The 14347-nt window shown below is 38.4% G+C and overlaps 1 protein-coding gene across 3 annotated transcripts in view; it reads left to right on the plus strand.

Moving 5' to 3' along the window:
• LOC121954632 (equilibrative nucleoside transporter 1-like) overlaps window positions 1-11820 on the plus strand; it is a 45483-nt gene extending 33663 nt beyond the window's left edge. For all 3 annotated transcript variants that reach the window (XM_042502269.1, XM_042502267.1, XM_042502268.1), the window contains exons 6-13: window positions 1916-2050; window positions 2913-3010; window positions 3342-3423; window positions 4636-4721; window positions 4884-4992; window positions 6012-6097; window positions 7918-8117; window positions 9974-11820. In XM_042502269.1, the coding sequence (XP_042358203.1) occupies window positions 1916-2050; window positions 2913-3010; window positions 3342-3423; window positions 4636-4721; window positions 4884-4992; window positions 6012-6097; window positions 7918-8117; window positions 9974-10085 (908 nt within the window). In that variant the 3' untranslated portion in view covers window positions 10086-11820. The remainder of the gene's footprint in view (window positions 1-1915; window positions 2051-2912; window positions 3011-3341; window positions 3424-4635; window positions 4722-4883; window positions 4993-6011; window positions 6098-7917; window positions 8118-9973) is intronic.
• Window positions 11821-14347: the final 2527 nt, after the last annotated feature.

A 14347-nucleotide genomic window follows, 5' to 3' on the forward strand; every position in this document is an offset into this window, starting at 1 on the left:
TGCCAGGAGAAGTTTATGTGGGTCAAATTAATTGGCCAGTGGACCACTAACAGCCGATCAGTCTGTAATACGAGCAGTTTCATTGTTTTTAAGACATGTGGCCGATGAAATGCATTGTGATTTTTTGAAACACATGTGATTATGATTATCGTATGCGCTCTCAGCCTGCTAGCCTGTTCCTGAGAGGAAGTATCCATCCATCAGTACCAGCACTCAGAAAATAAGCAAATCTGAGCAGCGCATGTTTGACGCAAAATCTCTTACTTTCATTTCGGCGTCCATGTTAACAGCTGTGCAGCACACGTGAGCTGCATGGCTCATATGTTGCTCGTCTAGACATTCGGCATGTCTCCTATTTTTTCCGCATGATGCACGATTTTCAGCAACCATAGACGGTGAAAATGATCCATTTATGATCATAATCTAATCAGAAATAATACAGTTAAACCAACTCATCAAGGGCTTATTGCATGGGTAGACTATAGTGTCAGTAAAACATAAGGCGATCTGCAAAATTAAAATTCAACATAAAACATAAATGCATTTTAATTTTGTACAAGCACTACAGTGTGCCAATTTATATTTTAATTTTATTTTGACACCATATTCCACTCAATGAACCACTCACAAGATGGAATAAGAGCGGAACACCTTAAACATCCAGTGAGCCCCTGCATGTTATATATAAATATCAAAATAAATAAAAAGATAGATAAATCTATACATATATTTAACTCAACACCCTCTAGCGTTTCTGAGAGAATCGTTTCATTTGTAAATCCAAGGCTTTTATTTAAAATTCAGCACATAGCTCTTAACCCTTTGCAGTTTAAAATATATAGAAACAACATTTGTAATGCAATAAAAATATGGAAAACAGCAACTGGAATGTTTAATGTTGTGCATCAAAATTGCATATCAATAATTAAAGGAAAACCAACCAAATCTAAATGTGACCTGTTGTACATATTGTGTATAATAAGGCACCAGAATTATGGAAAAAAAGAGTTACTTTATTTTTTTGGCTGCAGGTCCACTGAAAATATATGAAGGGCCAGTGGTGGAAAAATGTTACATTGGGCACTGTTACATCATCCTTCATTAGTCACTGCAGGGAGGGACTTTCCTCCTACTCAAAAAGAAAGTTCAAACCTATATAAAACTAATCAACAGTCAGTTACAGAACAAAATGACCTTTTGACCTTAATGGCTTTTATTGCAGGGCTGTTGTATTGACATGCATTAGTTCAAGAATTGCCTGTTTGTCATTTCCACAATGAACTCATGCAATTAATTATTTTAACATGTCGAAACATGATCTGCATCCACTGCACTCCCTTTCTCGGACACACACACACACACACACACACACACACACACACACACACACAAACATTCTCATACCACACTGAGTTTCAGAACGCAGTCTGTAATCCCACTGGGTTTGTTTATATACAATAACTCACTGAGCAGCAGGGATAAGCTCACCCGCCTCCTTATCCCTGTCGGGTCAGTCCTGACCCCCAGGTCCTCATGAGAACCAGCCCGTTGTGTTTGATTCAGAGGGGAGGACGTCGTGACCTTGAAGCTTTGATATTGGCGTTGGCACATTCCTCTTAGTGGACACATTTGAAGATCTCTGCAGTCAGTTAAGCCTGAAAGTTACTTTATGGACTGTTGCAATTCCTCTGTGTGATGCAAGTTCATGTGAAAAAGTTTTGTTGGCATCAATTTTGTGAAAAGTGAGTTAATGGTAGTTGCATAACAGTCATCTAAAACTATTTGCTCATGTTGTTTTCAGAAACTGTGTCATCTCTCTTTTCTTTTTTCCTGTTGCTGTGGAGCAGTGTGTGTGTTTTTTCTGTGTCACAGTGACTTTTAAAATAATATTTGATCTGATCTTGTCTGGTTTCAGCTTTCGGGGCGATTCTTCAGGGCAGTCTGTTCGGGCTGGCAGGGATCTTGCCTGCCTCTTACACCACTCCCATCATGAGTGGACAGGGATTGGCCGGCGCCTTCGCTGCTTTCTCCATGATCTGCGCTCTGGCCAGTATGTCTCACACACACTTCTTGTATCATTAGAAATAAAGATACATAAGAGGTGGACAAAACACCATCACAGCACAACACACAGTGCTGTACAGTAACTGTTTAGGAGGTGAGGCTCCGGTGCATAACAAGTTAAAAGTTTTGTTGCACTAAACAGAACCACATGTTCCCTGTCCACCACGTTGCCATTTCTAGAAGACTGCCCATGTCTTGCTCAATATTGTGATCCCAACTCCTAATAAAATAGTGACTGAAACTTTGAAGCAAATAAGTTTATTTCTGCGCTGAAGAGAAAGTCTGAAATTCACATTCACAGCCAAAATTGTTCCATCTGTTAAAGGATTTTGTTTTGGTTAAAGGTCAGCCAAATGTTCAGTGATTAACAGTAACTTCTTTCTTTTCATTTGATCTCTAAGAATTTTTGTTTCTTTTTGCACTCAGGATTATTTTCTGTCAAATATATCTGCGTGCTGTCTGGAGTTATTATTGTGTCATATTTTTTAAATAGTTTTTTATTTTCAATTCAGTTAAACCACACATCCAGTATGAATTTGCTTGTTTCGTTTTATTTTATTTGGTTAAAACATGTGTAGTTTATTTTTTATTAGTTTCTGCATTAGTTTTAGTTGTCTTTTTTAATGAGGGGGTTTATCAAGGCTAAGATTTAAGAGGCTCCTCATTTTTGACTTTCAGCCTCTAGAGAAGATTATTTAATCCAACAGCTATAACTGAAAACTTAATCTGAGAAGAGGAAAACTGAAAGAAGGAAATTTAGGAGTACATTTGCCTGAGGCTGTGAAAACCTCATTAGTTAAATTAATACTTATGATGAGCACTAAATTTTCTGTGTTTTTTCTTTGTAGGTGGGTCGGCCCTGCAGGACAGCGCTTTTGGTTACTTCATCACAGCGTGTGTTGTTATTCTCCTGGCCATACTGTCCTACCTCGCTCTGCCCAGGATGGTAAGACCTCATCTTCTCCAAAATAAACATTGTTTTACAGAGTTAAATTCTTTTAAGAATTGTATATTAAATCATGAGGTATTTGTTTTAAACCCTTTCACGTGTATTTACTCCAGTTGTGCCTTTATGGAAAATACTTTGTAAACTTGAGATAAGTGTTGAATGCTTTTAGACAGGTGCTAAATAAAGTTTAGTCTTTTAATATTTTGATATCAGTGTGCGACATGATGGATGACGAGTTAATTTATAGCACCTCAGGGAGCCTGATGTGCTTCCTGTATCCTTTATCTTCAGCTCAGTGGAAACACCTCATCATGGTTTTTGTCAACAGGAGTTTTTCCAGTACTACATGGAGAGTAATGTATCCAGACCCGCTGCTGATGCCGAGAACAAGATGGACTTACTTAATAAAGGTACATACAGTACAGGACTGAGCAGTGGATAAAATTTATTTTCAGTATTCTTTCTGGCTTTCAGTGATTATAAAAACAAGATTATAGAGACAAAAAAACTTATTATGCTGCATTTTGTTTTTGCAGTGATGCCGTTGTGGTGTATTTGCCGAATTATACTTTTTTTTTTTTACATGTATATAATGTCCCATAATGTGTCCTTTCAACATCATGCCTAACTGTATTATTTGATCAGTGCACAGTAATTGTAGGACTTGTGGTTTTGGGTCAGAAGCAGGTCTTGTGTCAGCAGGACGGGTTAGATTGTGGAACTAATTGGTCCCATGTGCAGTATTACACGTAGCAGTTCCACTTCAGGAGTGCTTCAGGATCAGACCCGTGCAGCTCTCTGGTCACAGCCAGGCTGTGACATGTTTAGTTCACGTCGATGAAGGAAAGGGAGCCTCCGGTCAGCTGGTAATTGTGCTTAATAATTACGATACCAATAGAGACCAAAATAATTGTGATTATTATTTCTGCCATCATGGAGCAGCCCTAAACCAGTGACAAAAAAAACAAACTAAAATGAACAGTTATTGTAGTTTTCTTTGAATGACACCAACAAAAACAGTTAGTCACGCTGTGACAATTAATAACACGTACAGTTTATGTTAGGGCCTTTGGTTTTGTATTTTGTTTTAAATGTCTTCTTTCAGTTAGTTTGGTGGCTCTTAATGAATTTAATCTGCCGAATGTTATCAAGTTTCTGTCAATAGTAATCTTTTAGCAGGATGAGAATTTCATGTCCATTTCAACCTTTTAAGTGCTTGGACTGGAGTCAACTAACACTGTGCAGAAAAAGAGCAGGAAGCTATTATTATGGTGAAGCTATCACCATAATAAAACATTTGTCTGATGAGTCACTTTGTGCCAGACATTTTATTTGGATTATTTCTGGTCACTGTGTAGCCTTACTGTCTCTTACTGTTTCACTACACACTGACCGGAGAGGCCAAACCCGCTGAGAGTGTTTGCCTCAGTTTGTGTTTTGGAGACAACTCGACCAGTGTGAGTGCATGCTGTTAATTACTAGCGTGTGAAGGCGTAATGGGAACCCCATGTTACGTAATAATTGAAATCTTGTGTGTACACCCACTCCAGTGTGGGAATGATGGTCTTAACTGCTGTGTGTCACCTGACCAACGAAATGATAGAGAGCGCTTTGTATTTCAGATGGTTCAGGAGAGAAGCGACCGGTGGTGAGTCTGATGGAGGACGAGTCAAAACCCACCGTGTCTGTGTTTAACATCTTCAAACAGGTGAGATGTTTTTGTCTCACTGTTGCATATGAACACAGATGAATGAATGTAACTGAAGCACTTTATAATGACGTCTTTATACATTTTCCAACTTTTGCTTTTATGACAGCGATTACAATGATACTTTATGTTGATTATGCCATTCCTTTGCTGTCTCATCAGATCTGGGTGATAGCTCTGTCAGTGTGCTTCATCTTCACCGTCACTATTGGCACATTCCCAGCCGTAACAGTGGAGGTGAAGTCGATGGTAGCAAATGGAGGTGCCTGGGGTGAGTCTCGTCTCTATCAGTACAAAGCCAATAACTTTAATAATCTGACATCTGATAGGGAGACCTGCCAAGTTTTTGTCCCTGTTCAAACACCTCAGGGCTGCAGAATTGATCAAAATCGTATTAAAAATGCAACACAGTCAAGTGCAAAATCCATATTACAGGAGCTGCAGTTTCTTGGTAAAATGTGTAAAAACATACAATTATAAATGAAGCGTTGTGGTGTTAAAGAGATGCCTCAGATCACACGTAATAATACAGATTTAAGGGAACTTACATCATTTTTTAAATATTTTTTTAGGAAAAATGAAAAGCAAGAAATTACCAGTACCACTAAAATCGCCACTCAATGCAATGACAAGATTTGTTTGCAAAAATAATCACATTTTTTTTCTGCTTTCTGTTCTGCATTAGTGGACTAATGTTCTTAGTTTTTCTTATCTTGTATTTTTAGCGTCTTTCACTGAATTTATTCCTATATTCTCTAAAACTTTATTCATTTTAGTACTTTAACTGCCTTTCGAGATCTGCCTGTTTAATCATTTTTATTCCATTTCTTTGATTTATTCTTGTTGACCTTTTGTATACGCATTTTGTTCTTGGCTTTTTGTTTGACTTCTCTGAACCGTTCTCTGTTTGGCATGTTTGTCAATGTTTAATTATTCCCTAAGACATTTGTTTTTAAGGGTGCTATATAAATAAAGTAATTATTATTATTATTCTAATGCTGCATACTTTACCTTTTATCAGGTAAATGTACTAAATTAGACTTAACTGTTGTCATTGCAGATCTATGTAGATGAACTGACATTTCACTGCACAAGGCTTTATTTATGAGAGGCTGTGAGAGCAGCCTGTACAAATACTGAAATCATCAAAACAAAATCCAAAGTAGTTCAAGCTGTTTCTAAGGATGATTTGTTTCTTTTTGTGCAGAGACTTTGTGCAGAGGGGGTTTTCAGCAAAGACATTTGCAGTCTTGTTGTTAACAACAGCTTGTTGTTTTGCTCCCTTTTCAGAAACTTACTTCATCCCTGTGTCATGTTTCCTCCTCTTTAACTTGATGGACTGGGCCGGCAGGAGTCTGACGGCCGTCTGTATGTGGGTCAGTAACGATAAAAACACAAATAACACGTTTTACAGACAGCTCGGTCTTTCTAACCTTATGTGGAGGTTTGGGCTTCCTCTGTGGGTTCATTAGATCACATTTGGTCCTGATTTTTTGTCAATGTTCCTGCAGGTTAAGTGGACCTATTTAGGTGAAATTTAATCATAAAAGTGCCTGATAGTCCCAGGATGGCTTATATGTTTGCTGCTACTAACATCTTGTTAAAAGTGTTAAAATGTACCAGTTTGTAGTGAAGATGGTGACCAATGTTGAACTTTGCTACCTCACCCATCACCAAATCTATTGAGACACAGCACTCTGGTTTATAAATACGTTTGCCTTTTAAAATGATTGCATCGAAATATTTAGTGCGATCTGCTGTTGTCTGGCAGGCAAAGAACAGACACACTTGTTGACACTTTAATGGAAGCCTTTGGCTGCATGAAATGTTTACACACGAATAAATCACTGAGTCGTGACTGGAAAAACATCAGCCGCGAAGACTTTGGGGAAAAAAGAAAGGAGACAAGTTTTGTTGCTGAGATCAGAGGTTTATTTTGGAGAAAGGCGTGTGTATTTTGTGTAAAGGAAGTGGTTTGAGGGTTCAGTGAAGAGTGACGGTGGTGTTTGAAGGTTTACTCCCTCTTCTCTTATATACACATGTGGACAAATGATGCAGTTTGAAAGTTGTTGAACTGCTAAGAAGCCCGCGGCGCTGCTACACAGCTGGTGTCCGTCGTCATTAAGGCATATATTTTTTCTGCTAAGAGCGTTAATTGATTATGTTTTTGGTCCATAATATCTCCAGCAGGTCTGGTGGGTGGTTCACCAGTTGGGACTCATGTCTAATTTGACCTCAGTGTGAATGCTTTTTCCTCTTTTGACTGTTAAATGTCTAATTTCCTGCGATCCAGAGGAAATAATCAAATCAAATCAATTCACTCTGTACAAACTGAGTACAGTTAGTTAAGCCGGTCTGACCTGCACTGGAATGCAGCTGCTTGGTACGAGAGCAGATAACACCAGTCAGCTGCTGCAAGATCATATGAGCTTATTTCCCATCATTAGGGCCTGTGTCCAGTCCACCTTGCGTTTTTCCTCAGAAGAAAAGTAGTGGCAGGGAGCGCTGGGGAGAGCTTCATCCCAGCGCTTCGTGAAAGAGCGTTCCCAGTTCTTTTTTTTTCAAATGACGCTCTGTGCATGGGTTTTGTTTCTATGACAATATGGTGGCATTGGCACGAGCTAGTAAGATAACGTGACACTAAGTTAATAGAAGTTTGACTGCATGAGTCAAAACAAGCTAACAGCCATTCGGTGATGAAGGCACAGCATACACCAGTGTCCTCCGACCGATCTGCTCCCACACACACTTCTCTGTTGCTGTTCTGACAGCAGCCTAAAAGCGGCGGTGACATCACCAGCGCCCTTCTGAAGAGTTAAGAGATTTTTTTTTAAAAGTGGAGTGCTCTGAAAAAAGACTCCAGGCGCGGCGCTTTTTCTTGAGGCCGCATGCTCGCCAGATGCTCGCTCCTCATAGGGAACAAATGCCTGGGCTGAGAAATAAATGTTAGGTGGACACAGGCCCTTAGGTGACACTGATTAGGATCCAGACTATTTCCACTGACCCCCAGTCCTTTAATCCGTAATGTTTTTAAACTAAAACCTAAAACAAAAGCACCCACAGTGATCAGTACAGGCACTCAAATACTCTACTCATGTGTGTTTACAGTCTGTGTGAGTAAAAGTGTGTTACAGTGTCATTATTACAAATTGAAGTGTGTCCTTTGTCTGATGTTGTGTGTGTTGTCCGTGTCCAGCCGGGTAAAGACAGTATGTGGCTTCCCGTCCTGGTGGGCATGCGGATCATCTTCGTCCCTCTCTTCATGCTGTGCAACGTCCAGCCTCGTCGCTACCTCCCTGTGTTGTTTGCCCACGACGCCTGGTACATCATCTTCATGATCTTCTTCTCCTTCTCCAACGGATACCTGGCCAGTCTCTGCATGTGTTTCGGACCCAAGTAAGAGCTGCACACAGACACACTGTTCACCGTAAAGAAATGAGTTTTATTGTTTAATTTTTTTTATTGTGATAATTGGGGGCTGTCCCAGGCAACATTCCTGTCTTTCCGAAGCTGCGCCAGGCTGAGTTTGTCATGCTAGCTTCTTAGGAAGGGGGATAAATATTGCAAAAAATGAAAAACATTATGGCCATTTCACAGGGGTCCCCTGACCTCTGACCTCAGATATCTGAATAAAATCGGTTTTTAGGTACTCACGAGTCTCCTCCACAGACATGCCCTCTTTTTGCTAATCCTGCACAGTTTGGGGCAAAAACCATCCAGTTTTTTGCATGCAGTATAAATGTTATTTTCACTCATAGTATTTGAAAATTTCTGCATATTTGGGTCCCTAAACAGTCTTGATATTACTACACCTATGAGCTGAGCTAAACTGGTGGCAACTGACTGCAGACCAGTCAACTTTGTGAAAGACTCGGGTCAAAGGGACGACCTCAGGTCGACCGGTCTCACGCCTTACCGTCATTCAGGACCTGCTGTCATTTGATTCTCAGTCAAGCAGCCTGGTGATCTCAATATCAACATGGACTTCAAAACTGTTTTGAAATGCAAAATCATGTTATTGCAAACATGCGATTAAAAAATGTGATTAGTTGCGATTAAAAATATAAATTCAGCGATTAATTGTGATTTTAAAAATGAATCGTTTGACGGCCCTATTTTTAAGTCAACGCATCTGCATAGACAGCTGTTTAAGCCACATAAATATCTCGCTGCTCATATTAGTTTTTAACTTATGAACCGTATCTACATTGATCGATCGAGACTGTGAGCTTGCCTGTTACACTGCAGGCGGTTTACCCTCATTCGCTACGTTAAATGGTTTAGTATAATAGCTGAATCGATACATAAAAATACTCGATTTTCCTCACGAGGAGCCGCCGTGAAAACTATGTTGGGTCAGTAAATGTCAGCTGTTAGTCAGCTGCCGACAGACGACAGAGTCAGTGCGGAGCGGATGCCAGAAAGGTCAGTCACTGTTCATGTCTTGCTTCCAGTTCGAACACTGATGAGTATTAGTTTGGCAAATGACCGTGGAAGTCTCCTGTTTGTTGTCTTTCTGAGATTGAGATGAGAAGATTGAGTCCACTCTCAAGTCCATTAAAGGGGAACTCCACCGATTTTACACATGAAAGTGTATTAACAGGTGTTGAGGAGCTCTGCTGCGTAACGTGGAAAAAGCTGTTTAAAGCCTCTTCTGGCACACCCAAATCTCTGACTGAACTATTGGCTGTTGAGTTGCATTGTGGGAAATGTAGGCACCGGGTTTTGGCAAGAAAGAAAAATGTGTGGAATAAAAATGACTATTTTTGGTTCTACTGAATCAATGTTTGTCCACCTTGAACACAACAACGTTTGAGCGATGCAGTGATGCACCGTTTAAAACGAGTGCTACTCCAACAGAGTAGCACTCGTTTTAAACGGTGGTCTGGGAGGCGGAGGCGACTGGCCGAGCTTAGCATAAAGAAAATGCAGACTCGAAAAAGCCCGACTCGCTTTCAAGCTCAAAAGCACTCGTACCAGCACCTGTAAAACTCACCATTTCCTTGTTTGTTATGTTGAATCTGTATGCACCTTGTAATAGGAGGTAAAAACAGATCAAAATATAAATCAAATGATAAAACTCAAAACACGCTTGCACAAAACGATGAGATGACCTCTTTTCACCCTACTCTTGGAAAGAAAACGAAGAAGCGTGTCTCCTAACGATGAACTGTTATCCTCATCTAACACCGTAATATTCAATGTTGAAACTCCTTCCTAAATAATGTTGTCCCTCTGCTTTCTCCTCACAGGAAGGTTTCGCAGCATGAGGCAGAGACGGCGGGGGCCATCATGGCCTTCTTCTTGTCCCTCGGTTTGGCGCTGGGCGCTGCAGCCTCATTTGCTACAACGGCCATGATCTAAAATCTCCAGCAGAACCTTCAGTAGACGTAGATTAGACGACCCCGCCCTCCAACGCTCTGCCTGTCTTTACCTGTCAGGGGAGAACCTGCTTCTCCACAACAATCTCCGATGGAGCAGAGACGGCACAGAAGACTAGAGGACTTTAGTCTTCTCCAGTGTACAGTAGAAACTTGTCTCATCCAGCCAGCAATGTAAGCTGAAACGTTACTGAATATTTGTTTTCCTTCAAACTCAGCAGCACCGTGTGAACTTGATGCCATCGATCAAACAGGTTTGCTCCCTGAGATGAATTGAAAAGCAGAGTGCAACTCGACGAGCAAAACTAAACCAAAAGTGTATAAAAATCAGCTGTAGTGGACGCGTCATGAAGAAGACGACATTCTTCAAGGTTTTACATTTTCCCTGATATCACAAATCTTGAGTCCGAGCAGATTTAATGAAGACGGTCTGCACACAAAGCAACTTAGAGCCTCATTCATAAAGTGTTCTTTTTTTTCTTTTTCACAAAATTGTTTGAAGAAATGATAGTGTTAGATGGCGATAATGTTTTTTGATGTTATGTAAAGTCCTCACACTTCCTTTAGATCAGTCACAATCCTTAGAAATCATAAGCAAATTAAGGGGTGTGTCAATAAAGTCTTACATTTTATTATGAGGCTCTTAGATTCTGGTGCTCAGACCGTCAACATTAACTAGTAAATTTAACCATTCGTTTGTAAACTGATCCTCAATGAGACTTTGTTTGTTTTTTTTTAATGACTTCACTCTGAACTTTTGCAGCTCTTTAACTCTGATCAGGCCAAATACATGAAGACAACATGGGAAAATTATGAACTTTGAAGGGAGGTCACGACCCGTTACGTGGCTAATTAATGTGCCGTGTGTGAGTCAATTTGCTCCCCGGCGAGTTACTTACAGTCATGACCCGGGTCATAGTGATTTTAATGTCCTCATGACAAATCGATAAATTGTAAGAGAATGTAAGGACTGACCGAATCCTAAAGACAATGTTTTAATCAGTAACCTGGGCCACTAACAGCTGTATTTTCGTTGTCTTAGAGAGCGATGTTTGTTTGTAGTTTTAGATAAAGTTGTACCTGCGTGAGTGTTTTTGGTTTTATCTGAAAACATCACTTCAGTTTTTCTCAATTCAACAGACAGAAACAGAAGTTATGTTTTCAGTCTAGATTTTCAAACCACATGTTAAAGGTTTTACCGTTCCTGTGTCTTCCTGATAAACACATTTTGCCACAATTTATTTTTTTGAACGCAGCAAAAAGAAAAATTCATTAGTGACAGAAGAAATGCCATTTGTATGTGAGATTAGACGACTTTTTAAATGTCATTGTTTGGATTTCTGGAGCCGGACACATTTCTCACTGAAACATGTTCTCATGGAAGTTAAGTTTTCATCAGAAGTAGTTTTTAAGTGTGCGTTTCTTGTTTATGAATGGCGAGGAGATAAAAGGCTTCTGTGCCTCTCAGTGTTATATTGTTGTGGCCTTTTACATTTTTTTTTTAAGTCTGTTTTACACATTATTATTATTATTATTGATCTAATTACCACCTGTGTACATTGTAACTGCTTGTTTGTTTAAAAGCACAACATTGGTCCGTTCCTCCGCACTTTGTATTTTGGTTGGTATGGAAGGCGTGGACCACTAAAATGTTACTTGTATACTTGTATTTCAGCTTCCAACAGTTCAGTGATGAAATAAACCTGTATTTTTAAGGATCTGGCTCCACCTGTTGGCCATTTATGGAAATACACAGTTTGACACCTGTTAATTCTTTATTTTGACATACAATGCTACGACTAACAGTTTCTTTTGACATAATATACTTTGATTTTTTAAATTGTTTTTTTCAAAACACAATAATGATTTTTTTAAACACTATACTGTACACTTTTTTGTAGCATATGATGTTTTTTAACCTTTTTTTTGACACTATAATACGCCATGCTTAACTATAGTATAAAGTATAAAGTATAATAATATTTTATAGTAGACATACTAAAAAACTTATTGTGTCATAGAATACTATACATTTTTTTGACAAACTATACCATGAATTCTAACAGTTTTTCAGCATGCCACACTGACATTTTAATTTTTTTTTTCACAAAGTCAGAATAGTATGTTAAAAAACTTAATAATACTTCATAATATACTATGGTGTCGACAAGATCATGAAAAAGTCATAGTATATACGTTGTCCAGAATATCCTAAAAAGATCATAATTAAATGTGTCATCCAGAGTTAAAAACACTCAATTCTCTGAATTTTCATATACTGAATTTTCCCTACCAAGAACTTAGCTGATTATCGGCCTGACACATATATCAATCAAGTTTTTGACAGATGTCACTACTGACACGGAGCTAAATTGAATGTTGAAAAAATGAAACAGTATCTGGAGGATTGGCTCAGTGGATAAATCAGGTGATTGGTGATCCTGAGGTCGCTGGTTCAAATCTCAGCTGACACTTTAAAGGCTGAAAACATGAAGCTGGATAAAGAGACTGGAGGTTGCAGGAAAGACAAGGAGTTAGGATATGATGCAGAAAAGTTGAATAGGATTAAATTGCATTTTCTAGCTGAAGACGGCACGTGGAAGACACGCCCTTCCGGAAACACGTCACCGGAAATACGTCACCACGCGTTCACAACAAGGAAGCGACGAACACGACGGAGCTAAGGTAACAATACCGAGCTAAATAAGACTTTGAAGCGATTTATTGAGCTTTTTGACCGTTTTCGGGGCGTTGTTATTTGCACAGGTTAGTGTCCTGTTCCTGTGCGTTTTAATCCCGACCTCAGGCCTCGAGCAACCACACACGAGGTGCTTTACCTCACGTTAGCTTAACAAGTAGCATACAGGTAATGATAAGCTGAACGCTGATCATTTACAGGAATATAGAGAGTTTAGGCTGAAATAGTTGGAATGTCTTTTGAGTTACCGACAATGTCATGTGATTTATTTTATTCTCCTACTGCCACAGTAATGGTCTGTTTTATTGATGCCACGGGTGACTGACGAGAGGAAACTATTTGAAGCATCATGCACGAAGCATGAAGAAGATCTCCATGAAGAAAAACAACCAAAACCGGAGCGATAAGGATTTACGCGAGCGTTGAAGTTGAAGGAGTTTTTAATTAAAAACTAAAGCTTTTTAACTCAAGTTCTTACATCTACAGATGACAAAAATCCACACCGTCCTGTGCTGTTATATCCCAGGAAAGTGGGATATTATGGTTTTTGTTGTGCTTCCTCTGACACTTGATGTAAAAACGAATAAAGTACTTTGCTGATAAAACTGTTGTCTTGCACTCCCCTTTTTAAATTCATTTATCTAAAAGAATTCCTCCAGTTTTAAACTTTTTTGCATTTTTATCAAACATTACAGACATAAAATATTATTATATACACATTCATGTACATATTATATACATTTTGTATACATATTTTATAACTAATAAAGATTTAAAACTGAACAATGGAAAGAAATTGGATTTTATTTAACTTTTTTCTGAACTTTTTATTATTAATAAAGTAATAAATAAATTGTTTTATAGTCTTTTTTATATAAGAAAAATAAAATAATCAAAAATGTACATGTTGAACATTTTCAATAAAGTTTGAGAGAGAAAAAAAAAGGGTGCAGTTGCTCGCTTCCGACAGAGGGGGGCGTGTGGGGGGTTATGGGGGGGTGGGTGTGGGGGGTGGCCTTTATCGGCCTGACATATATCAGTCGAGTTTCGACAGACGTCGCTGCCGATATTTTTTTTGATCAGAAGTTTTCAGTTCGATTATCGGCCGGACTCATTTATCAGTCAACTTTTCAAAAAATGCACTGAATTTTCTGTTTCAACACTATATGACCCTTATAAGTTATATATATATATATTGTTTTGCGTGCTAAATATAATATAATAGTTTATTATCATTATTATTATTATTATTATATAATATTAATATATTATTATCACTATTATATAATTATTCATATTATATTATAATAATATGTCGATATATTATTATTATTATTATTATATTTATTATTCATATAATAATAATAACAATATAATATAAATATATTACTATATTTATTATTATTAATATTATTATTCAGTTACTGAAGACACCTGTCACAATATCAGTTCATTGAGAAAAAGACACATTTGCCAGGAAAATACTGAAAATATGAAGCTTTATTTATTATTGTTTTTTATTTCATGAGATGCTTGAATGTCTCTTT

Source organism: Plectropomus leopardus, chromosome 15 (genome assembly GCF_008729295.1).
Source record: "Plectropomus leopardus isolate mb chromosome 15, YSFRI_Pleo_2.0, whole genome shotgun sequence".
In the NCBI taxonomy this organism is placed as follows: domain Eukaryota; kingdom Metazoa; phylum Chordata; class Actinopteri; order Perciformes; family Serranidae; genus Plectropomus; species Plectropomus leopardus.